The 26,504-nt window shown below is 40.7% G+C and overlaps 1 protein-coding gene across 1 annotated transcript in view; it reads left to right on the top strand.

Annotated features, from left to right (window-relative positions):
* Positions 1–26,504, top strand: part of rb1 (retinoblastoma 1) — a 197,664-nt gene that overhangs the window by 23,313 nt on the left and 147,847 nt on the right. Inside the window, exons 5-8 of the mRNA XM_043700386.2 lie at positions 4,688–4,726; positions 4,806–4,870; positions 17,501–17,611; positions 22,450–22,598. Of these exons, the coding sequence (XP_043556321.2) occupies positions 4,688–4,726; positions 4,806–4,870; positions 17,501–17,611; positions 22,450–22,598 (364 nt within the window). The remainder of the gene's footprint in view (positions 1–4,687; positions 4,727–4,805; positions 4,871–17,500; positions 17,612–22,449; positions 22,599–26,504) is intronic.

Genomic DNA, 26,504 nt, shown 5'->3' with positions numbered 1-26,504 from the left:
CACTGAAATTAAATTGAATTACATTGAATGGCTGCGAAATTGTTTAAGTGACAGGTGGCAGTAAGGATAATGGGTTTTCCAAACTCACAACCACTTCCTGCAAGTTCACCTCCAAGTCACTCACTATCCTGACTTGGAAATATTACCATTCCTTCAGTGTCTCTGGGTCAAAATCTGAAATTCCCTCCCTAAGGGCACTACAGCAGTTCAAGAAGGTAGCCCACTGCTAGGGATGGGCAGTAAATGCTGGCCAGCTAGTGACGTCCACATCTCACAAATGAATTTTTAAAAAATGTAGTTGATTGCAGTCTTGTATGAAATGAGCCAAACGTGTATTCTTGCGTTAGACATGCACAACTTATGTTTATTGTGAACTAGATTTTAAAATGTTGAAAATATACAAAAATGTCCTATTTTCATTGCATATTAACACCTAATTTATCTAAGCATGCAAAAATGCAACACAACTTGAGAGAAATACGGGCATTATGATAGGTCGAGAAGCAAAATCACTGATTTGAGCCCAGATGTTTTGATTCTTACTGAGGCAGCTGATTTTCAATCCAGCTTGGTATATTTCTTTTCTCTTGGAATCACTAATGTGGAAAATCCAAAGCCATGTACAAAGGAACCTCGATTATACAGCATTCAACTATCCGAACATTGGATTATCTGGCAAGATCGCAAGGTCCTGATGCTTGCCTAAACTGTTATTCGGCATTCGATTATCTGGAATATGATTAGCCAAACGAAATACTGCCTGCCTGAGTCCTTCAGCTAATTGAGGTTCTTCTGTAATAGAAAGACTGGACAGTTGTGGAGAAAGTTGTTCGCTCCAGCAGGTTGTGTGTTCTCTGCCCAGATCCTAATTCTAGCATTTACCCAAAAAGTTTTATCACATGACCTCTCTCTACATTGGTTGTATATTCCAAAGAATAGAGTTCCAGCATGTCTCTCATAGCTCCTTGTTAGTCATTGTTTCATAGCTGAGATGATGATTTTGAAAGAAAGTCCAACTATTAACTCCCAAATGATCTATGCTCATCTTAATGGGGGAGAAAGGAATTAATCACACTTCTAGGAGTGTCTTTGACTTGTTTGTGGTCTCTATAAATTTTGTGTTGCCATGGAACGTGACTTCATAGCTGTAAATTAGCAGCTACTTCAAGTCAGTATTCATTGTTTGCAAAAGTTTAGGGAAACATTTACTTATGACCTGAAATGACAAATATTCTGTTTTGCATATTATCATAATACTGTGCTCCAAAAATACTTCATTGGCTGTAAAGTGCTGTCCTGTGGTTATGAAGAGAGCTTTGAAATGCAAATAGTTTCAGAAAGATTGAGGAATTCAAGTAAGCATTGGCAAATGGCACGACATACAGAAATGCAATTTGTTACGGGGAATAAATGATAGTGTAGTGGTAGAGTTATTTGACCAGTAACCCAGAGGCCCAGGTCGATATCCTAGAACCCTGAATTCAGTCCCACTATGGCAGGTGATAAAATTCAAATCAAAATTGATAAATCTGGAATGTCTGAAAAATTTTTTTTGTAAAAATTCTAGTTCACCAAGTCCCTTTTTGGGGGGAAAAGGTATCTGCCAACCTCATCTGGTCTGCCTTACCTGACTCTTGATCTGAATTAGGTATGCTCCAAAGTGGCAGCATTACTATTCCAGCCAAGTACATAGAGCAGTATAACACAGTACAGGACCTCGGCCCTCGATGTTGTGCTGACCTTTTTATTCTACTCTAAGATCAAACTAAGCTACATACTTTTCATTTTACAATCATCCATGTGCCTATCCAAGAGTTGCTAACTGTCCTTAATGTCTACTACCACTGCTGGCCATTGCATGCACCCAACACTGTGTAAAGAACCTACCTCTGAAATCTCCGCTAAGCCTTCATCCAATCACCTTTAAAATGATGTCCCCTCATGATAGCCATTTCTGCCCTGGGGAAAAAGTCTCTGGCTACCCACTCTCTTTCTGCCTCTCATCATCTTGTCACCCCCTTCGGTCTAATGAGAACAGCCTTAGCTCCCTCAACCTTTCTTCATAAGACATGCCCTCCAGTCCAGGCAGCAAGCTGGTAAATTTCCTCTACACCCTCTCTCAAGCTTCCACGTCTTCGTATAATGAGGCAACCAGAACACCACACCCCCGGCCTCCCCAACCCAGTCCAACACTGCTCCCTGACCCCAACCCCGTCTAACTCTGCCCCCTCAGCCACTCCCAACCCTGTCCAGCACTGCCCCCTGCCTGCCCCACCCCCCCAAAACCCCGTCTGGCACTGCCCCCTGCCTGCCCCACCCCTCCCCAAACTCCGGCCGGCACTGCCCCCAACCCCGTCCGGCACTGCCCTGCCCCCCCAACCCTGTCTGACACTGTCCCCTGCCTGCTTCCCCCCCCCCCCCCCCCCAACCCTGTCCGGCACTGCCCCCCCAACCCTGTCTGACACTGCCCCCGCCTACCCCCCCCCCCAACCCCCCCCCGACACCACCCACCCCTGTCCAACATCATCCCCTGCCCCCCTCTTCAGTGCAGCCAGACTGTGCAGCAATAACAAGACTGCTGCTGCTGCCTTTGTGGGATAAATCTCCTAATAGCATGCACACGCACACAAACCTTTTGACAGGTTCCACCTCTGCCCTGTACAGGACACTGTTAGAGAGATTATCTGGGGAAGGGGCATTTGGGGTACACCCCTTTGTAGAACTCCAGGGAAAGTGTCAGGGGAAAGAGAGGGAGGGTGGTTCGTCATTTGGAGATGGTGCCTGTTTCATCACTGTAAACAAAAGACACAATCACCATTGGAAACGTGTTTGATTTAATATTTCTATTGGCACCTCGGATAATCGAGGTTCCTCTTTATTCCAAAGTGGTGGTCTAACCAGGGCTTTATAGAGCTGCAGCGTAATCTTGCTGCTCTTAAACTCAATCCCCCTGCTAATAAAAGCCAATACACTATATGTTTTCTTAGCAACCCTATCAACTTAGGTGGTGACTTTAAGGGATCTGTGGGCTAGGACCCCAAGATCCCTCTGTTCCTCCACACCTCCAAGAATCCTCCCTTTAACCCTGTAGGCTGCATTCAAATTCGACCTTCCAAAATGAATCACTTCACGCTTTTCCAGGTTGAACTCCATCTACCACTTCTCAGCCCAGCTTTGCATCCTGTCGATGTCCCAGTGCAACCTACAAGAGCCCCTGTACACTATCCATAAGTCCACCAACTTTTGTGTCATCGCAAATTTGCTAACCCACCCCTCTAATTTCTCATCCAAGTGGTCTACAAAAGTTACAAAGAGTAAAGGTCCCACGACAGTTCCCTATGGAATACCACTGGTCACCGAACTCCAGGCTGAATACTTTCCATCTACTAGCACCCTCTGTCTTTTCTGGGCTGATCAAGTCTGTATCCAGACAGCGAAATTTCCCTGTATCCCATGTCTCCTTACTTTCTGAATGAGCCGACATTGGGGAACCTTATCAAAAGCCTTGCTAAAATCCATCTACACCACATCCACTGCTCTACCTTCAATGTGATTTGTCACATCCTCAAAGATTTCAATAGGCCTGTGAGGCATGACCTGCCCCTCACAAGTAGCCCTATACTTTCTGTCATCAAGGACCAGACTTGATTGGTAAGGGGAGAAGACAGGAGAATAAAGTTGAGAAACATATCAGCATGATCGAATGGCAGAGCAGACTTCATGGGCCAAATGACCTAATTCTGCTTCTGTGTCTTATGGTCTAGTCTGTGAAAAAGCTCAATTAATTTTGGCACTAGTCCCCTGGATGTTAGTAAGGAAGACTTTGCAGGGCTGTTTCTGACGTCGTTCTTTCTGGTGCCTAGGTCAGTATCAGGTTTTTCATTTCTTTCTGAGACTTCATAACGATTGATACAACTGAGTGGCGTGCTGTGCCATTTCAGAGGACAGTTGAGAGTCAACCACATTGCTGTGGGTCTGGAGTCACATGTAGGCCAGACCAGGTGAAGATCGCAGATTTTCTTACCTAAAGAACTTTAGTAAGACGATAATTGACAATAGTTTCATGGTCATTAATAGATTCATCCAGATTTTTAAAAATTCAATTCAAATTCCACTATCTGCCTGGTGGGGTTTGAACCCTGGTCCTCCGAATGTAGAGTTTCAGGATTAATTATTGAGCAGTATTGCCTTTCCAATTGAATTGGAATATCAGATCCTCGTAAATCAAACCTCTCGGAACCAACTGTGGAAAAGAGAGGAGTCATTTCACCAGGCCTGGTGAGCTGGTCATAGCAGTTGTCATTGTTGTAATGTAGGAAACAAAGCAGCTAGTTTGCACACGAGACCACCACAAACAGTCAAGACTTTAATTGACTTTACTGGTCATTCTTAAAATGTTAATTAAGGTTTTGTTTCAAATATGTAACAGAAATGAGCATGTTGACCCTTCATAATAAAGAATATTTTGGATGAAGATTTCACATATGACTCTTTGACTATTATTTTTGTTTGTTTCATCTATTCTTTGGTAGAAATGAGAAGGTCCTGCTGCAACTATACATTTAATTCACAATGTGCATTTTTGCAGCTCTCCATAGAATTTTGTAAATGTGTGAAAAGTGTGCTTCAGCAGTTGTGAATGACATTCCCTAAAAATGTAACAAAAGCTGTTATTTTAAATTTGCAGGATATGTGAAAAGATATTTGTGGAGGCACCAGATATCCAGTAAGTTTTCAATTATCTTTTTTTTCAGAACTTTTTGAATAATGTCATCATGCTTGACTTTGTTTCATTTCTTAACCAGGGCATCATCTGAAACTAATAAACCAGTGGTGAAAATCTGCTGGATCACATTTCTACTGGCAACAGGTCTGTTCTTTTTTTTTAAAAAGTTATTTTGAAACATGTATGCCTTGAAAGCTGGCTTTTAGAGTTGTCTAAATTAGTCCCATGATCCCCAAGTGATTCTTGCATTCTCTCTTGACTTTTATTTGTTATTATCCTGGATTAATGGAAATTTATTGGAATTTTGTTTTCAGTACCCTTTCCTTATAAATGCTGAGAAGACACCACTGAGGGCCTCAGTCCTTGCCCTGTCCTTTTAAGACTAAGTAACTGCTTGCACCATCTTCTTTAATGCTAATTTCTCAAGGATGTCAAAAATTGCAGACAGATAATTGCTGCATTACTTAACAAGTCTTTCTAAACCTCCAGATTCATGAAATTTAAAAAGACAAATTCAGTTATTTATGAAACATGTTTACCTGATATCAGAAGTGCGATTACTAGACAACATAAAGCAACAGATCCAATCAAGGACAGCTTAGAGCCTGAATGTTTTGATCATAATTGAGCAAGGATACATGGCAAGCTTTGAATAAAGTGTTTGAGATGTTTGATTGAAATATAATTGAAAGATTGTTCGATGTTCAACATTGCGGTGGTTCTTGTAAGATTCTCTACTGGCCTAATTAAAATTTATGTCCTCATGTATTGAAAACATCTTTAAGGTGCTCTTATTTTAATCCCATTTCAAGATTATTATGTAAACACATTTTAATCAAGTGTGTTGGTAAGAATTGAAGGTTTACATTAATTGTAAGATCATAAGAACTAGAAGAAGGAGTTTGCAATTCAGTCCTTTGGAGCCTGCTGCATCATTCATAATAATTATGGCTGATCTCATCTCAGTCTTGACTTCACTTCCTGCCCATTCCCCACAATCCTATGACCCAATACTAATTAAAAACCTATCTCCAACTTAAATGTATTTCGTGTGCCAGAATCTAGCACACTCTGGGGTAGCGAATTCCACAGACGTATGGAGAGATGTAGTTTCTATAGAAGAAAATGAAGTTGACACTGGTCCTTTTATTTTCATGAGAAATATATATTTTATGATGGTTTACCAGAGTAGCAGTAAACAGATGAGATGAAAAAACTAGTCAGTGGTGCACAAGCTTTGAAGCAAGTCTTGGAAATAGAAGCAGTTCTTACCTTGTCTTTTAAGGTCTAGTTGACGTTTTCAAGAATGTCTTATAGCCTTGTAAATAGTGCAAGAAGCAAAGCAGTTAGCAATTAATGAATGTGTATTTTGTAACATTTCTGAAGATATATGTGGAAATTAAAGGAAAAATGTAGGATAAAATGGAAGTTTTGTCGACTAGGCATAATGTTCATATACTATTAGTCTGTTCTCAATATTAAGTACTGATCCAAACCTGGCCTGAACAGTAATGTGCTAATAAGACTATTCAAAAGTCAATCACTTGGATGATGATTCACAGCTGACTACAGAATAGAATTGAAGCTTGGAGATAGCCTGTGTTCGGACTGGGAAATTGTAAATGAGTGAAATTTAAGGGGATGTGAACAATTAATGGCAATTAGAATAAGAAAGTAAATTTCTTGTTATTTCAGATAGATGCAGATAGGAGACGGCCAGAAACTAATGGCCAGAAATAAAGAGAAAGGAACTGTAGGGTATGGACACATAGGACCGATAGATCAAATAGAACCTCTCGTTTTCAAAGCTTACCTCCCCCCCCCCCCCCCGTTTTTTTTCCCCAGGTTTGATAAAGAAGACCCATACTTTTATTGATCCTCTACAAAGTGGAGTGTATGCATCATGTCTGTAGGTATAGTTGAAACATATTTGTTGGTGAACACTGAAGAATTCCAAACTGACATCCCACTCATTTGGTTCTCCTCATTTCTACAAACTGATCAAAAGAGATTTCTATTGGCACTAATTATGGCTTGTGGGATAGGGTAGAAAATCTGCAGAACAATTGTCATGAAGGCCTAGAAGAATCCTTGAGACAGCTGCACATAAATATAGTGATGTGGGATCAGCATGATTTTATTACTGATTCTGTGAATTTGCCTTTAAATGTAACTTAGGATCCAGCAACCCTTAATTCCTTAGCCATGGTGGCCTCACAGCACTAGGATCTCGGCTTCGATTTCACCCTCCAATGTGTTTGCACATTATCCCTCTACCTGCGAGGGTAAGAAGGGAATTGAGAAACAAATATTTAGGGTGATCTCAGGTATACATAAGCATCATAAGGTTGTAATAATGGGGGATTTTAATTTTCCATACATTGACTGAGGCTAACATAGTATTAAAGGTTTGGATGGTGAAGAATTTGTAAATGTGTTCAAGAAAATTTTCTTTATCAATATGTGGATGCTTCTACGAGAGAAGGAACAAAATTAGACATTCTTTTGGGCAGTAAGGCAGGTTAGGTGTGACTGAAATAAAAGTGGGGGAACACTTGGGGTCTATCGATCATAATACTATTAATTTCAGAATAGTTATGGAAAAGGACAAGCCTTCCAAAAAAGTGAAATTTTTGAATTGGAGTAAGAAAGATGTTAATGGTATGATTCAAGAACCTTCAAAAGGTGATTGGAGTAGACTGATCGCAAGTAAAAAGACGTGTGAGGCATTCAAGCGTATGATGAGAGTTCAGAGGTATTTTGTTCCTGTTAGGGTGAAGGATAAGGCTGTTAAGATTAAGGAACAATGGATGAATAAAGATATTGAGGTTCTAGTCAAGAATAAAAGAGAATCTTATTAGATATAAGCAACTTGGTTCAATTGAATCTCTTAATCAACATAAAGAATGTCAGGGCAAAGAAACGATTTAAGATATCATTGGCAGATAAGTTTAAGGATAATCCAAAGAGATTCTGCAAGTACTTTAAGAGCGAGAGGGTGGAGATCCAAGATGGCGGCGGTCTGAGAGGTCTACGGTGTTGGGCTCTGTGCCATACTCTGGGCACTGTGGACCTTTACACCCCACCCTCGCTAATCACCCCAGGAGAAAATTGATAATATAGACTTGTTGAATATCTATAGAGCTTTTAAATCTGTGATTTGAAAGCTCTAAGATCAGAATGAAGTAGAATAAAGAAAAATGGGTGAAAGGAGTACAGCAGGCAGAGCACTCCCCTACTATGTCAGGGGTGCCCGTAGCCATTGCTCGAACTCCCGTGGCAGCCCCTTTGGATTCAACGGGGCAGCAGAATTTACTGAGTTTGCTGAGCTCCCAGAAAAAATTGAGGCAACACTAGAGCCAAACTCTGTCATGCTGAAGAAGCATGAACAGGAGATCCAAACACCAGCTGGACAAGTAGAAGTGGTCAAGCAGAGGACTGCAGCATCAGAGACAGTGGCGGAGGACTCGGGAGAATGGATCCGAAGTTTGGAAGGCCAGGTTCGGGTCCTTCAAAAACAAGTGGGTGACCTTGAAAAGCAGGAGAAAAAACCTATGGCATGTGGGTCACCCGGAGCCCAAGGAAGGTGAGGATTCCTGGAGAAGTGGCTCCTGATGGTCCTGGGAGTAGAGTCGGGCCTGGTGAGTGTGGAGCGGGCCCAGCGGATCACATTGTGCAGGTCTGGGTCGGATCTGCATCCGTCTCTTTTCTCCACCCCCCCCTCCCCCCACCGCATCCTGATGCGATTCCAGCACTATAAAGAAAAGCAGTTAATGATTGAAACAGCCAGAAGATTGGGAAGAGATCCACAGGCTTTAATATACAAAAGCTGAAGAATAATGTTTTTTCAAGACTTCTCTGGAGCCATAATTAAGAAGAGAAAGGCATTTGATGAAGTCAAGAAGAAATTAAGGGTCCTAAACATTCAATATTCCTTGAGGTACCTGGCGGTGTTGTGTTTCGCTCATGGACTATCATTCCGATTCGGCAGAAAAGGCAAAAGACTTTGTGAATTCTTTGTAATAAAGGACTCTGGTCAGTCGGGGTGGGGAGGGTCACAGTTATGGACAAATGGTTTAGTTTTTCTTTACTTTCTCTGACTCCTTTTTTTTCTCTCTCCCTTTTTGTGGTTATCGGTCTTACAGATTCTGTACTGCCTTGGTGTAAAACCTGATTTATTTAACATTTCAATCGGTTGGTTATTATATGGAGGTTTTTTTTGTTGCTGTTCTTTTCTGGATTGGGGGTGGCTATATCTGTAGTTAAGATGTATGGAGAGCAGGTGTGGATGGGGGAATGGTGAGTGTCCATTGTTAACTCTCAGGAATGTAAATAACATGTTCTCTTTGTCTGTGAATTTCCTGGGACTGGGGTGCAGCCTCAGCTGGGAGGAGCCAGAATGGTTGCAAAGGGGGCGATCTCTAGGGAATTGGGGTTTATTTGGGTTTTTGTTTAAGTTAAATGTAGTGGTTAGTTTTTTCGTTATAGTTGTTTTCATAGGAGCAGTTTTTAGATTTAATAGAGTTAATGTTTATTTCGCTCACTGCACCTCAGATAAACTTGCTCCTCATGGGAAACCACGGGATGCCCTGGACTACCATGGCTAGTGATCTGTTTATATGGTACAGCTGGAATGTGAAAAGGGAGCCATTCCCCTATTAAAAGAAAGAAGGTGCTTTCAAGCCTTAAGAAGGAAAGAGTTGACATCGCCCTGCTACAGGAGACGCATTTAAATCATGAGGAACATCTGAAACTGCAGCAGGGGGGGTTTAGGATCAGGTATTCTTCTCCTCCTTTTAGCTCTAAAAGTAGGGGAGTGGCTATACTGATCAGAAAGAACCTCCCATTCCAGGTAACTGTGAAAATTAAGGACGAACATGGATGGTTCATCATTCTTAAAGCTCTAATACACAGAAAAGAGTATAGCGTCTTGAATATTTTTTTCCCTGGCACACCCTCTTAAATTTCTAATTGCTAAATTAATTAATCTTGGGGTGTGCTGTCTGATCATAGGAGAGAATTTTAACTGCTTTATAGATGTCAGGGGAGACAGGATGCCAAGGGACCTGGGGGGCACACCCACACAATCTAGACAGTTGGTGGACTTGTGTGAGGAGTTGGGAATTGGTGGATGTGTGAAGGTGTCTCTACCCTAATGGAAGAGACTTTACTTTCTATTCCAACCTACACAAGTGCTACATGCGACTGGATTGTTCTTTATGCCGTTGGTCTTTCGGACAGAATATTGGCTTGCAAAATTGGGAATATAACTATCTCGGACCAGTGTGCCAGTGTATTTAGATGTTAAAATCAAGGGTGGCGGAATAGATGCATGGCATTGGCTTATGGACCCATTCCTGTTCAGGGATAGCAAATTTACTGAGTACATTACAAGAGAGTTCAGGGCCTTCTGGGATATCAACTCTGGTGCAGCCAATAATCCGTCAGTACTTTGGGAGACCACTAAGGTATATTTACGAGGCCTAACCGTTTCATATTCAAAACTAGAAAGGGGCAGAGAGGGGAGCAGCAATTGATGCTGGAGGCCTGGCTGAAGGTAGCTGAAGAAGTGTGTTATAATAGGCCTTCAGTGGTCAAGCTGCAGCAGGTCACAGCTCTCTGGGCTGCTCTTGACTCAGTTCACACACAAGTGGCAAAAAAAAATCTCCTTTGCTAAAGAAAGGTTATTTGAATTTGGAGATTAGTAGATATCTGGCTAGAAAGAAAAATGCTTCTCAATCCTTTATATTTATCAGAGAGAGGGCTGGCACAGTTAACTGTGAGTTGAAGAAGATCAATGCTATATTTTGGGAATACTTTGCAGAGTTATACCGGTCGGAGGGCGGCGAGGGTGCAGCGAGAATGCAGTCCTTCTTTGAGAACCTGGACCTCCCCAGTATAAACGCGGAACAGGCCTCCCTGTTAAATGATCCTTTGACGATTCAAGCAGTGCAGGAAGCAACAAAGCATCTCCAGGGTGGCAAAGCACCGGGGCCAGATGGATTCCTGAGTCAGTTTTATAAGGAATTCATAAATGTGTTGGCGGAGCCACTTTTGGGGATGTACAGTCATTCATATACTCAGGATTGTCTCCTGCCTCCTCATAGGGAGGCTAATATCTCCCTCATTTTAAAGAAAGGGAAAGACCCCGAAGAATGTGCTTCATACAGACCAATTTAATTGTTGAATGTGAACTTTAAAATTCTGTCAAAGGTGCTGGCCCTGAAGTTGGAAAAGGTATTGCCTGATATTATAAAAGAAGATCAGATGAGTTCAGCAATATCAGGAGGGTACTGAACATAGTGCAAGTATGCCAGCAAAGATTGATCCCGGGCTAGGTGGTTTCCCTAGACACAGAAAAGGCGTTTGACCGGGTAGAATGGCCATACCTGTTTCCCAGAACATTTTGGGTTGGGGGGATCCTTTGCTAGGTGCATGGCAGTGTTGTATAATGATCCTAAGGCAGCAGTAATTACAAAAGATACTAGGTCAGATAACTTTAGTATTGGGAGTGTGTCCTCTCTCACTGCTGTTATTTACCTTGGTAATTGAGCTTTTAGTTGAGGCTATCAGGAGGGACCCGGAAATACTGGCACCAAGGGTCGGAATGGGAGAGCATAAGATCACCCTATATGCCGACCTTGTCCTTTTGTTTTTGGCCGATCTGGAGAAATCTGTACCCCGATTGATACAAAAAAGTTAATTTATTTAGCCGTTTTTCGAGATACAAGATCAACTTCACAAAATCGGAAGCCATGCGGTGGGGGGATTAGTGAAGGTGCCTGATCCGCAGGATGGAATGCAGTTCCTGTTTAGATGTACGTCAAAAGGTTTTTAGTATTTGGGAATTTTTATTACCCCTGCCTTCTGCCAGCTCTATAAAGCTAACTGTGCACAATTTACTGGAGAGGATAAAACCGAATCTGCAGCAATGGGAGGGATTACCATTTTCATGGTTAGGCCGAACAGCCCTGATTTAAAATGAATGTTCTTCCTCGTTTGTTGTACCTTATGAGAATGCTAGAATGTAACAACCCAGACGAGTATTACAGAGGCTTCATGGTTGCCTTGGGTCCTTCATTTGGTGTCACAGGTACCCCCTAATTAAATTTATTAAATTGCAACTCCCGCAGGGTGTTGGGGTGGACCTTCCGGACTTAAAAAGATATCAAATAAGCGCCCTGTTAGCATATGTGGGTGACTGGGTATGGGGGGGTGGGGTGGATTTGGGGTCAATTTGGCTTTACATTCAAGCCTCACAGTCGAAATGTCCCCTAGTTAATTTATTATTCATGGACAAGATGAAATCGTGACCGAGCAGTGGAAGACCCTATTGTTTTGAAAGTTTGGAGGATAGTGAAGCAGGACGAGGGCAACTGGCTTCAGACCTCGCCGTTTACCCCATTGGCAGGAGCCCCAGTATTTAAACTTGGGGCAATGGACTTGGGCTTTATGGCATAGGAGAATAAGGGAATCTTTTATTTGGGAGACTTAGTCGAGGGGGAGGTCTTGATGTTGTTTAGCCAACTAAATCAGGAATATGGATTGTCTAACAGGGACCTCTTCCGGTATTTTCAGATAAGGGATTATATACAGAGGAGGATCACGCTCCTAGCTCAGCCTTACATTTCAGACAGGGCGAAAAGAGTGCTCTGGTGCATGGACACTCTTTCAGTTAATACTTTGTATCATTCACAGAAATGCCTTAGGAGATATGGAGAGACTCTGTGGTCGATGGAATCTGGAAATAGGAGAGGATATTCATTGCGAACATGGGAAGATATATGGGAAAGTGTAAAGAAAATCTTTATGTAACAAAGCGCAGGCCATGCAATTCAAGATTTTACACAGGGCTCATATGGCGCCAGAGAGGTGAGCTAAGTTTGAGAGGAGTGTCTCCAGGATGTCCCAAATGTAAAATTAGTACAGGCGCTCTCACTCCCTGCTTTTGGTTATGTTAGAAGATTCGGAGATACTGGAGTGCCATAGTTAGGGGGCTGAAGGAAATTCTGGGAATTGAAGTCAAGGTGGATCCAATATTTCTTTTCCTGGGGTTGCCAAACTTGCCCTGTCTGGGGAAACACTGAAGTAGAACATTCTAATGAATTGGACGTCGGAAAAACCCGAAGGTCTTATGAGAGAGTGCAGGCTGGTGATGGAGCATCTCCCCCCAAGACTATCTTACAAATATGGTGCACCACAAAACTAAGCAGTTTTATAAGATGTGGCGGCCCTTTTTAAATTATATAGATGCACACTTATTGGCAATATTAACTAGGGCCATGATATAGCCATGGGAGTTGGATTGGGCAGCCCATGGGACTCTGGGAGGGGGAAGCTGGGAAAATATGGGTACAATGACTGATGCTCACAGGGATGGGAGCTTTAGCAGAAGTGTGGTGAGTGAAATAGAATAATGTGATGTAATTTAATTTAACCTGAATTCAACTTAATTTAACTTTAAGTTTAATTGTTGTTTAATTTAAGTAGATAGGTTTGTTCTGGTAGAATAGTAAGTATTAATAATACTGTTATATGACACTTGTACTACCTCTATCCTTTGTTTTTTTTATATATAGTTGTTTTTGTAAAAGGTTTGAAAAAGATTTTAATAAAAGTCCTTAAAGAGCAAGAGGGTAACTAGGGAGAGGGTAGGGTCTCTTAAAGATCAAGGAGGTCGTCTTTGTGTTGAACCCCAGGAGATGGGAGAGGTACTAAATGAAATATTTGACGTCAGTTTTTACTGTGGAGAAAGAAACGGAGTCTAAAGAATACAGAGGAATAAATTTTGTTTTAAAATCGTTCACATTACAGAAAAGGAAGTTCATGCTGTCTGAGAGAATACAAAGGTGGATAAATCTCTGGGATCTTGTCTAATGTATCCCACAACATTGTGGGAAATAGGATTTATGGATATTTCAAGAGGCAAAAATTGTTTAAGGGTAGTCACCATAGTTTTGTATGAGAGGAAAATTGTATCTCAAACTTGATTGAGTTTTTTGAGGAAGTTTTCAAAAAGATTGATGATGAGAGCAGCAGATGTTGTTTATTTGGATCTTAGTAAAGCCTTTATCAAGGTTCAGCATGGTCGACTAATTACTAAAGTTAGATCACATGGGATTCAGGGTGAGCGTGCCAATTGGATGCATAATTGGCTTAACTGCAGGAGACCGAGTAATGGTGCTGGATTGCTTTTCGGACCGGAGGTCTGTGACAAGTGGTGTTCCACAGGGATTGGTTCTGGGTCCTCTTTTGTTTGTCATTTATGTAAATTATTTGGATGAGAATATAGCAGGTATGGTTAGTACGTTTGCAGATGACACCAAAATTGATAACTTTTTGTAAACCGTGAAGGTGGTTTTCTAAGATTACAAAGGAATCTTGATTAAATTGGTCAATGGGCTGAAAAATGGCAGATGGAGTCCAATCTGGATAAATGTGAAGTATAGTATTTTGGTACAACACACCAGGGTAGGGCTTATACACTTAATGGTAGGGCCTTGGGTAATGTTGCAGAACAGAGGGACGTGGGGTGGAGGTATGCATTTCTTTTATAGCTTGCGTCACATATCGACAGGATGGTAAAAAAGACATTTGGCACGCTTGTCTTCATTGCTTGGTCATTTTGATTTATAGGAGTTGGGGTGTTATGTTGAGGTTGTACAGGACATTAGTGAGGCCTCTTCTAGAATACTGTTCAGTCTTGGTCACCCAGTTATAAGAAGGATATTATTAAACTGGAGAGGGTTTAGAAGAGATTTACCAGGATGTTGCCAGGTATGGAAGATTTTGGTTATTAAGAGAGGTTGGATAGGCTGGGATATTTTCTCTAGAGCGTAGGAGGTGTGAAGCGATCTGATGGAAGTTTATAAAATAATGAGCGATATAGATAGAGTTAATGGTAGTTGTCTTTTCCCAAGGATGGGAGATTTCAAGATGAGGAGGCACATTTATAAGGTGAGGATAGAAATTTTAAAAAGCCATGGGGCAAATTTTTTACACAGTGGTTCATGTATAGAATGAACTTCCTGAAAAGTAATTATGGGTACAATTTCAATGTTTAAAAGACATTTGTATAGAGACATGTATAGGAAATGTTTGGAGGGATATGGCCAGGAGCAGACAGATGGGACTAGTTTAGTTTGGGATTGTGTTCAACATGGACTGAAGGATCTATTTCCATGCTATATGACTCTACGTGCAAGTTAGGTGGATTGGCCAGGGAAATGCAGGGATGGGAGGGAATTGTGGGTCTGGGTGAGAGTATTTGGAGGGTCGATGTGGACTCGATGGTCTGAGTAGGGACTCTATGATTCTAATAATGAACTGAATCAAATGGCCAGACTTTGTTTCTTTTCATTACCCCGTGAAATTGAAACCCCTTTTGGGAATCTTCACATGAGCAATTTAATGAAGAAATCAAAAGTTGTTGCTATTGGAACAGACAGGAAGGGTGTCATGTGGCACGGCTTGAACCCAAGATCACAACTGAGGCCATCTTCATGTATATGGAACTTGGCTATCAGTTTCTGTTTCGTGCATCTGCATTCTTGTGCTACGTTTGACCCTACCATACTGTTCTGTATAAAGTCTTCCTTACTGTACTATTCTGACACCATCATCTTGGTAATGTGGTGTGATCTTGCTGCCTTTATTATTTTGTACAATTTTGGATTATTTGTTACTTTGGTTAGACCCTCAGTGTGCGGCTCTTATACCTAGCATGTTATTCCAATCATTGGATTTATCTCCAGTATCACCTTATTTTAATTTTTTTGCAATTATCTCTGTGCTTCAGTTAAGCAATAGGTCATCCCTTCACATGTTACTCAGCTGTTAACACTTTACACACACCATCTGACACTACTGATCACCTGCAGAGACCTATTATTTGGCCTTTCGACACTCCACTCACACCATTTATATGATCTTTTGATCTCTCTAATTCTGAAGTCTGTGCCTGGGTGTGCTCTTCACTTCACCTGATGAAGGGGCAGTGCTCTGAAAGCTTGTGATTTCAAATAAACCTGTTGGACTATAACCTAGTGTCATATGACTTTTGACATTGTCCACCCCAGTCCATATCAAGGTTTTTGGGCTCATTTTTTGAAAATGTTTCAATTTATATCCTAAAGTATTCACTGAAATGAATATTTTCCTTTGTTTCATTAATAACCACTGAGTGTCTCACCAGAATGAAATTTTGGACACCTCAGTTGTATTAAAATCTTACAAAATATGTGTTGCATTCAAATAGTTTCCTTTTCATGTAAAGAAATGCAGTGTGAAAAAACTATTTTCTGGTATTCATTTCATTTGATGAATATAAAGTGATTTCAGGAAATTTGAGCTGTAGGTTTTCCAAGTTCAGTGGAAGCTTTGAATTTGTTATAAAGTACAGTGATGTTCTTCAAAATTGTTAACTTAGTGCACGTTCACTGAGTAGTGATGAATGCTGGATGAGTCTCCCAATTATTAGCATAAAGAACAACCACTAGCTCTCAATTTGTGATTATGAACAGAAATTGTATATTTTAGTATTTTTAATTCAAAGTTTGCGAGAAGGTTTGTAGCTCGGGTGCTCGTTGTTGTGGTTCTGTTCGCCGAGCTGGGAATTTGTGTTGCAGACTTTTCGTCACTTGTCTATGGGACATCCTCAGTGCTTGGGAGCCTCCTGTGAAGCGCTTCTGTGTTGTTTCCTCTGGCATTTATAGTGGTTTGTCTCTGCCGCTTCCGGTTGTCAGTTCCAGTTGTCCGCTGCAGTTGCCGGTATATTGGGTCCAGGTTGATGTGTTTGTTGATAGAATCTGTGGATGAGTGCCATGCCTTTAGGAATTCCCTGGCTGTTCTCTGTTTGGCTTGTCCTATAATAGTAGTGTTGTCCAAGTCGAACTCCTGTTGCTTGTCATCTGCGTGTGTGGCGACTAAGGATAGCTGGTCGTGTCGTTTCGTGGCTAGTTGATGTTCATGGATACGGATCGTTAGCTGTGTACAAAATCCCATGCAAGGACTGCACAAAACACTACATAGGACAAACAGGAAGACAGCTAACGATCCATATCCATGAACGCCTACCAGCCACGAAACGACACGACCAGCTATCCTTAGTAGCCACACATGCAGATGACAAGCAACAGGAGTTCGACTTGGACAACACTACTATTATAGGACAAGCCAAACAGAGAACAGCCAGGGAATTCCTAAAGGCATGGCATTCATCCACAGATTCTATCAACAAACACATTGACCTGGACCCAATATACCGGCCACTGCAGCGGACAGCTGGAACTAACAACCGGAAGCGGCAGAGAGACACTACTATAAATGCCGGAGGAAACAACACAGAAGCGCTTCACAGGGGGCTCCCAAGCACTGAGGATGTCCCCTAGACAGGGGACGAAACATCTGCAACACAAATTCCCAGCTTGGCGAACAGAACCACAACAGCATTTTTAATCTGTTTTTGAAAGAGATGTAAAATCCATAGGCAATTATCTAAGCTTAGATATTACTGAAAAATTTCTGGAAACTGTAGGTTTTTGTTTTGCTTGAAGGATAAAGATACTTGTCATTTACTTTTTATATTAAAAAAAATCACAGAATGTACTTTAAGTTTCACACTGATGCACTACATAAAATTTTGGTTTAGTATCTAGAGAGAAAATGGTTTTGTAAGCAAAGATATATTGTTCTTAAGTTGTACATTTACAGTTCAAATGAATTGCAATAAATCACACTAATGTTGTGCCTTTGGTACTTGCATTCTGCTTTCAGGAAAGCTGCTACAGATGGAAGATGACCTTGTGCTCTCTTTCCAGTTGTTACTTTGTGTCTTGGAGTACTTTATCAAGATCTCACCCCCTACAATGATTAAGGAACCTTACAGTAGGTTTTAAAAATAACAACAACATTTGGTTTCCATTGTTGTTCTTGAAAATTTAACCATTCATTAGTTCCTGGAAAATTTAATTTTGGAAATGAAATGAAGTTCCATGTTTATTACATACCGCTATTATTTATTCTGTCTTAAACTTACTTTTGTTAAACCTAAATATTGTGCAGATAGTTAATGGAGTTAAATTATAATCCAAAAGTTACCCAGATGGCAGTGAATTGCTAAATTGAGTAACGATATCTTGAATGAGGTTGTCAGAGGGTGCCTGTGAAGCCATGTCCTATCAATCGTCATACTTTTGGCTGACCAGGGGACAGGAAATGGTGATAAAATTAAAAGGAACAAGAAATGAAGCTTCCAACCACTAAAGAATCAAGCTTTACAATTCTATAATCTCTCAACTTTTAAATCAAGTATTGTAATTAGCTGACTATTTACCAATGTAAGTAATAACAATTTAAGAAAAAAGCTTGGGTACAGCTAATGTTGAGATTAAAATAGGGAAAAAGGTTAAGAACTGTTATTAATAAAAAGAATGTTTTTGACATATAAGTTACATGAAGGAAGGCATAGCTAATAGAACCTTTTTTATTACTTATGTGTATGATATTCCTCATCTTTAGAGGTTTAGTGAAGCTGTATGGCACTGGTTGTCAACAGCAAGAGAATTGTTCAAATATGTTCAGTCATTACGGGGTTTATGAGCAAGCAGCTGGGTTTTATTATGAATTTGGATTCTCCTTTTATTCTTTTGTGCTAATTTAAATCATGTAAACATTCATCACAGACCTGGCAATACTTATATTTTTGACTACTTTAAATTATTGATCTCAGGATGTACTAAACATTGCAGACTTGTACAGGGCTCGAATGTTTTACTATAAAAGAAGTTGTAAACTTGCTTATTCCAGCTAAATGAATACTTGAATAGGCAAGTCACAAATAATATAACTTATGAAAGTCCTTTTGAACTAGTCTTGCAACCAACTTGGTATTCCATATTTTCAGAAAGTCCAGGTTCATTGAATGAAAGTTATGTACCAGCAAGTGACATTTGGTTTTGAAACTTTTATTTACAAGTTGTGTTTTTGGGCGTCAAGCCCTCAACTTAATTATGTTGGTTCTTAGATTGCTTAACTCCAAAGATTACTCTAATACTGTGACTAAATTTATTTGTTAGATTTAAGGCTGCAGGAAGTTTTTAATTTCGTACAGAGGTGCAATGAAGCTTGCATTTTGAGAACCCAGTGTACTTTGGGCCAATGATTTAAGACAGTTGTTCATTTTCGGTAATCACATTTAAAATTAATACATTAATAGGTAGTTAATGGCACGTAACTTCACAGGTGCAAGTAAAAGCATGTTCCATGCAAGTTATTGGCTTACAGAAGTTGCCTCAGAAATCTATAAAGAAGGATTAGTGCATTAACTTGCTGTCTTATTAAACTGTTTTATTATCAGACCATGTTATGTTCCTTGATTTCATCCACACTATGCTTTGAATTATTCACAGCACCCAGACAAGGAAAATTGGGAGTGAGAATTCCCCTGCTGATTTGTTATCTATTGTCCCATTTCTTCAAATGGTGGAAGTGTTCCCTCTACGCTTTGCACTTGTTATCGACCCTTTTCTCCAAAACAGTTTTAGAATGTCATATGTTCTTGATGGCACACCTAGTTGTTCTTCAAAATTATTTAAATTAAATGCTAAAGGAAGTTCTTTAAAAAGCTTTCTATTGTTTGGAACAGTATTTTTAAATTTGGAATGAGGGTGTCGCTGGCTAAGCCAGCATTTATTGACCATGTTTAATTACTCGGGGAGTGGTTAATTTCCTTCATTAGTAATTTTTTTACAATGTGATAGTGTATAAATAGTTGCCATTCAGACAAATTCTATTCCAGATTCTTTTTTATTGAACTCAAATTTCACCATGGTGGGATTTGAACCATTGTCCCCAGAATGCACATCTAATTACTAGTAAAGTGAATTTCCAATTTGCATTATCAATACTCCATATGAATACATCTCTCTCTAGTAGTTCCTTGAGGTGAAAAGGAATGATTTGAAAGTATTTTAATTTGTAAATGTGATGTGTCTGTTGCTCCCTAGGCTAGTATTGTTGCCCATTTCTAATTTCTCCCCAAAGAAGATGGTGGTGAGCTGCAGCTCATCACTCAGCTCTGAACAGGAAACACTCTCAGCTTTCCCAACTGCCGTAGGTGTAGTGGAAGGATTTATATATTGATAATCAGTTTGTTTGACCACATTATGGACAAGCCTTCCACAGTCATCACGTACTACAGTCTGACTAAACTAAGAGATTTTGGCTCCGAGACACTGACACAGTCAACTGAGCCACAAGATATCTTAGAGCTGTTTGACTGATTGCAGTTACAGAAGCTACAATTACCATTGTAATTGTAAGTTTAAACTTGAGAAAGCTATGAAGTCTCAGCTGAGATATGTGAAAGAATCCGTCTTAATTACTATTTGATTATCACTACTTTTTTTTAAACTTTCTGATTAGTGATATCCTGTAATCCAGGGATGCCATCACTTTCAAGTGTGGAAAGGGTTAAAATAAAACAGACAATTTGGGCAAGACAGGCAGGTTCAAAACAAAATACATGTGGACCAGCACTGACCATAACTTGTTCCATGTAAGAAATAGGTGTTGAGCAATTCGTCACTTGGCAAACTGCAGCTTGTTCTAGTTTAAGCAAAAAGGAAGCAGGAAACCACATTTAACTTGTGGTGGGCAAATGACCCCATCTTAAGCGTGGGGTAACCAAAGCGGCATGTGATTGGTCTATTGTGTTGCTAAGACTTGAACATTACTATGTAATTGGTCAATAAGAAGAAACTGATGCATGATTGATACAGATTTGTGTATTAAAAATGTGAGTGTAACTGCCAAAAGGCAGAATGTCTAGGCAAGGGCGACCTTTGACCCTTTAAGGATGAGTCCCTTGCACTGCAAGTAATAAAGATGCTGTGTGTGTATGTATGTGTAAAAAAAAACTGTCATCTGACTGGTTCTTGTGTCATAGAAACATTATTAGTGCTACATTTATTATTTGCAATAATCAAGTGTTTTAAGAATGTCTCAGCAAATCTGGAATTGATGTGCCTTCTGTTCACTGCTGAGCAGCAATGAAAGCACAAGTGAGTCAGCCCCCTTTTATTCTGTCTCTTCTATCAAACGTGAGATGTTTCCCCTTCTGAGATACCAGACCACAAAATAATTCTGTGCTGCCAGACCTCTCGTTATCCCACTACAATTCTGTCATACCTTTCATGATACATAACTCAGTAAAGCCCAGGATGTTCCCAGTCAAATTTAACCATTTGGAAAAAAAGTTAATGTTGACTTTTTTTAAAATGGAATTATTTTCTTGGAAATTTAAAAGAATAGATAGCTAAATGAAATATGACCAATATAATAAGTGAAAAAGTACTGTAAAAATTGACCATAAGTAAACAGGAAATACTGCGCATGTTGAAAATCTGAGCTAAAAGCGAAGTGTTGGGAAAAGCTTAGGTCTGACAGCATCAAAAGAGAGAAATTTATTGTTTTAGCAGAACGTCTGTTCTCAGGTGCGCATGCTTATGTGTGCGGTTTTACAATGGCTGATGCCCACCCCAATTAAATGTCCATCTGTTTGTCTCTAATTCTTTTGTGCCACTTTAAACTGAGGAATAGGTAGTGAATGCTTGTTGTCGTCCACTTTCTGGTAGGGTCCTATTGCTTTAATTGTTGCTCCCATTGTTGCTGGCCTAGTCTGATTTTTGTGCATGTGGTGTTCCACCAGGTAAACGTAGCCTTATTTCCGGCCATGTTGCCCTCTGGTTGTCACCACTTGCAGCTTAGGTAGTGAGAAACATTGCACCACAAATCTATAAGAAAATCTGGTGTTTTTTGACTATGGAAAGAGTTACAAGACCATAAGATATAGGACAGAATTAGGTAATTTGGCCCACTATGTTTGTCAGTGCCATTCTCCTGCCTTCTCCATGTAACGCTTGATCCCCGTACTAATCAAGAACCTATCTGTCTCTGTCTTAAGTGTAATCAATGACTTGGCATCATTGTCTTCCATGGCAATGAGTTCCACAAGATAAAGAGAAAGCTATTTTTCAGACTGGAAGACAATAAACTCAATTCAGATTCATTAGGAGAGCTGTGATACGTTACAGTGAAATGCAAGCAAAGCACTTGAAATGCCATGATTTTAGTTAATTGAGATCATTGTACGATATGGGGCATTATAGTATGTTCTTCATTTTGTATCATGTTAAGTAAACATACTGATTGCACTCAATATATGTAAAAATTTTTTTTTGAAAGATACATTTATACCTTTTGTTGCTTTACTGTGTATGTGTGTATATTTGTCTGAATGTGTGTAAATATCTATACTGTATAAAACAAATTTCATTGTGATCACCTGTTTCTGAAGATTGTAATTAGAAATGGTGATCAATTAAAAGTAAAATTCTAAATGAAACTGCATTTAGCAGTTTCTCCTACAATCCTGGTTTAAAAATCCTGCACAGCTATTACAATATAGCATTTTAAAGTGTGTGGAATTTACATTCCAAGCTCCACTACTGGAATTGAATTATGGCAGTCTCAGCCATATGTAACAATTGCGTCTCTTGGTGACTTGATTGCAGTATTTATTTTTTGTATGTTTTATGTGTTGCCATTCATTTGTGTATGTAAAATAGCAGGTAAAATGTAAGAAATAAGTTGTACAGGAAAGCTGTGCTTATGATGTACAGGTAGATTTGTGTAATTTACTGAAACAACTACTTTTCTTACAGGAGCTGCTGCGAACAGTGTAATTTCCAGTGGCCTGTCACGATCTTCTAGACGAAGTCAGACCAGAATTTCACAAACAGCCAATTCAGTTGAAGTAGACGCCAGAGTTATGGAAATCCTTTGTAAGGAAAATGAGTGCAATGTGGAAGAGGCAAGTTGATAGTGTATAAAAATTGGGAATAGAATGAAAAATCAAAAGATGTGCAAAATGGAATGGTAGTGTTCTAAATTTCTTCCATAAGTGAAGAATACTTCATAACCCATATGTTGTATGCCAGTAAACTAATTGACAAAGGCAGTGACATCAGTCTGCTCTCAATCATCAGTGAATTCACTAAAGGTGTCATCAACAGTGCTATCAAGCAGCACCTGCTTAGCAACAACCTGCTCACTGATGTCCAGTTTGGGTTCCACCAGGGCCACTCAGCTCCTGACCTAATTACAGCCTTGGTTCAAACATGGACCAAAGAGTTGAATTCCAGATGTGAGTTGAGATTGACAGCCCTTGACATGAAGGCAGCACTTAACCAAGTATGGCAAAAAGGAGTCAGAGTTAGAAACAGACCCTTTGGTTCAACTCTTCCTTGCCAACCAAATATCCTAAACTGATATAGTCCTATTTGTCAGCATTTGGCTCATATCCCTCTTAACCCTTCCTATATGTGTAACCATCCAAATGCCTTTTAAACTTTGTAGTTGTACCTGCTTCCACCATTTCTTCTGGCAGGTCATTCCATACACACACAACCCTCTATGTGAAAAGGTTGCCCCTTAGGTCCCTTTTAAATCTGTCCCCCTTCACCCTAAACGTATGCCCTCTAGTTTTGGACTTCCCTACTCTGGGAAAAACACCGTGGCTATTTATCTCATCCATACCCCTCATGATTTTATAAACTTCTATAAGGTCACCCCTCAGCCTCCGACATTCATGGGGAAAAAAGCTCGAGCCTCTTCAGCCCCTCCCTATAGCTCAAATGTTCCAGTCCTGGCAACGTCCTTGTAATTCTTTGTTGCATCCTTTCAAGTTTGACACCATCTTTCCTATGGCAGGATAAAAGAATTCAATTGAATGCAGTATTCTAGGACAGGCCTGGACAGCTGCAACATGACATCCCAACTCCTATGCCCAGTGCATTGACCAGCATGCCAAACTCCTCCTTCACCACCCTGTCTACCTGCGACTCTACTTTTAAGGAACTGTGCACCTACATCCCTCATCCCTTGGTTTGACTCCCCAAGACACGACCATTAAGTGTATGAGTCCTGCCCTGATTTGCCTTACAAAAATGCAACACCCCACATTTATCTAAATTAAACTCCATCTGCCGCTCCTTAGCCCATCAAACCATCTGAGATAACAACCTTCCCTATCCATTACATCACCAATTTTGGTGTTATCTGCAAATTTAGATTAGATTAGATTAGATTAGATTACTTACAGTGTGGAAACAGGCCCTCCGGCCCAACAAGTCCACACCGCCCCGCCGAAGCGCAACCCACCCATACCCCTACATCTACCCCTTTACCTAACACTACGGGCAATTTAGCATGGCGAATTCACCTGACCTGCACATCTTTGGACTGTGGGAGGAAACCGGAGCACCCGGAGGAAACCCATGCAGACACGGGGAGAACGTGCAAACTCCACACAGTCAGTCGCCTGAGGCGGGAATTGAACCTGGGTCTCTGGCGCTGTGAGGCAGCAGTGCTAACCACTGTGCCACCATGCCCGCCCACCATTTACTAACCATGCCTCTTATCTTCACATGCAAATCATTTATAAAAATGATGAAATGCAGTGGACGCAGCACCAGGCCTTGCAGTCTGCTATTGGTCACAGGCCTCCAGTCTGAAAAATAATCCTTCACCACCACCCTCTGTCTCCTACCTCCTAACAAAACTGAAATCAGTGAATATTAGGGAGCAAACTCTCTGCTGGTTGGAGTGATACTGGGACATTGAAAGATGGTTGTGGTTGTTGAAGGTCAGATCTCCACTCCAGGACATCTCTGCAGGAGTTCCTCAGGGTATTGTCCTAGGCCAAACATCTTCAGATGCTTCATTTGAATGACCTTCCTTCCATCAGATCAGAAGCGGTGATTTCACTGGTATGCAATCAATCAATCAAAACTCCTATGATTCTGAAGCAGTTCATGTTCAAATGCGGCAAGATTTGGACAGCATCGAGACTTGGGTTGACGAGCGTCAAGTAACATGCATACCACATACCAGGCAATGACCATCTCCAGTAAGAGACAATCTAACTACTGACCTTGACATTCAATAGCATTGCCCTCACTGAATGCCCAACAGTCAACTTCCTGGGATTTGCCATTGACCAGTAACTCAGATGGACTCAACATATAAATACAGTGGCTACAAGAGCAGATCACAGGCCAGGAATTCTGCAGCGGGTTACTCGCCTTCTGACTCCCCAAAAAGTGTCTACCAAGGCAGAATTCAGGAATGTGAATATCTCCTTACTTGCCTGGAGGAGTGCAGCTCCAACAACACCTCAAGGAGCTCATCCATGACAAAGTTTCTGCTTGATTGGCAGCACAACCACAAGCATACTGATGTTCAGTGGCAGCGGTGTATACTATCTACAAGATGCACTGCAGAAATTCACCAAGATCCTTGGACACAGCACTTTCCAAAACCACAACCATTTCCATTTAGAAGGGCAAAGGCAGCAGATACATGAGGAAATGTCTGCCTACAATTTCTCCTTCAAGCTGCTCAGTATCCTGACTTGGAAGTAGATCACATTACCTTCACTGATGCTGATTTTGATTTTATTATTGTCATATGTGCTGAGATAGTGAAAAGTATTGTTTTGCGTGCTATCCAGACAAATCATACATTGTATAAGTACATCAGCAGCACAGAACAGAATGCAGAATATAGTTTTTAGATTAGATTACATTACAGTGTGGAAACAGGCCCTTCGGCCCAACAAGTCCACACCGATCCGCCGAAGCGAAACCGACTCATACCCCTACATTTACCCCTTACCTAACACTACGGGCAATTTAGTATGGCCAATTCACCTGACCCTGCACATCTTTGTGACTGTGGGAGGAAACCGGAGCACCCGGAGGAAACCCACGCAGACAGCTACAGAAAGTGCAACTCTAAAATGAGAGGTCTGTCCCTAAGTCTGATAACAGTGGGGAAGAAGTTGTTCTTGAATCTGTTAGTGCATGTTTTCAAATCTATGTATCCTCTGCCTGATGGAAGAGTGCATAACTGGAGCGGGGAGGGGTCTTTGATTATGTTGGTTATTTCCCAAGTTAGCCGGAAGTATAGACTGAGTCTGTGGAAGGAAGGCTGGTTTGCGTGATGGACTGAGCTATGTTCACAACTCTGTAATTTTTCGCAGAGCAGTTGCCATACCAAGCAGTGATGCACTGGATAGGATGTTTTTTATGATGTGTATATAAAAATTGGTAAAAGTCATTGTGGACATTTAGAATTTCTTTAGCCTTCTGAGGAAGTAGAGGCATTGGTGTGCTTTCTTGACTGTAGTGTTGACTTGGATGGACCAGGACAGATTATTGGTGATATTTACTTCTAGGAATTTTGAGCTCTTGACCATGTTCACCTCTGCACTATTGATACAGACAGGGATCCTGAAATTCCCTCCCTAACGGAATTGTGAATCTATCTGCAGAGCATGAGCTGCAGCAGTTCAAGTAGGCAGCTTACCACCACCTTCTTAAGGGCAATTAAAGACTGCCAGTAAATGTTGGCCAGCCAGCGATGTCTATGTCCCACGAGATAGTTTTTTTAAAAAAAAATCCGTATTGATTTCATAACACGTACAATGTAATCAAAGTTTTTGATGGAAATGAACAGTATAGCCAACCTAAAATGTCTCTATAGTATTAACTATAGGCCTAGGCAAAAGTATTGGCATAACTGCTATTCTGAATCACCTTGAGTATTACTAGATATGGTTAATGGGGATGAAAGGCTATGTTGATGATGGGGGAGGAAGTGACTGGGGTGTGTGTTCTCATGGGAGGTACTCCAGTCTTGAGGGTAGTTTGTGACC

The sequence above is a fragment of the Chiloscyllium plagiosum genome, unplaced genomic scaffold, assembly GCF_037043375.1.
Source record: "Chiloscyllium plagiosum isolate Xiang-an unplaced genomic scaffold, Cpla_swu_hap1 HiC_scaffold_12, whole genome shotgun sequence".
In the NCBI taxonomy this organism is placed as follows: Eukaryota; Metazoa; Chordata; class Chondrichthyes; order Orectolobiformes; family Hemiscylliidae; genus Chiloscyllium; species Chiloscyllium plagiosum.
This window is presented reverse-complemented; position numbering and strand designations above follow the sequence as displayed.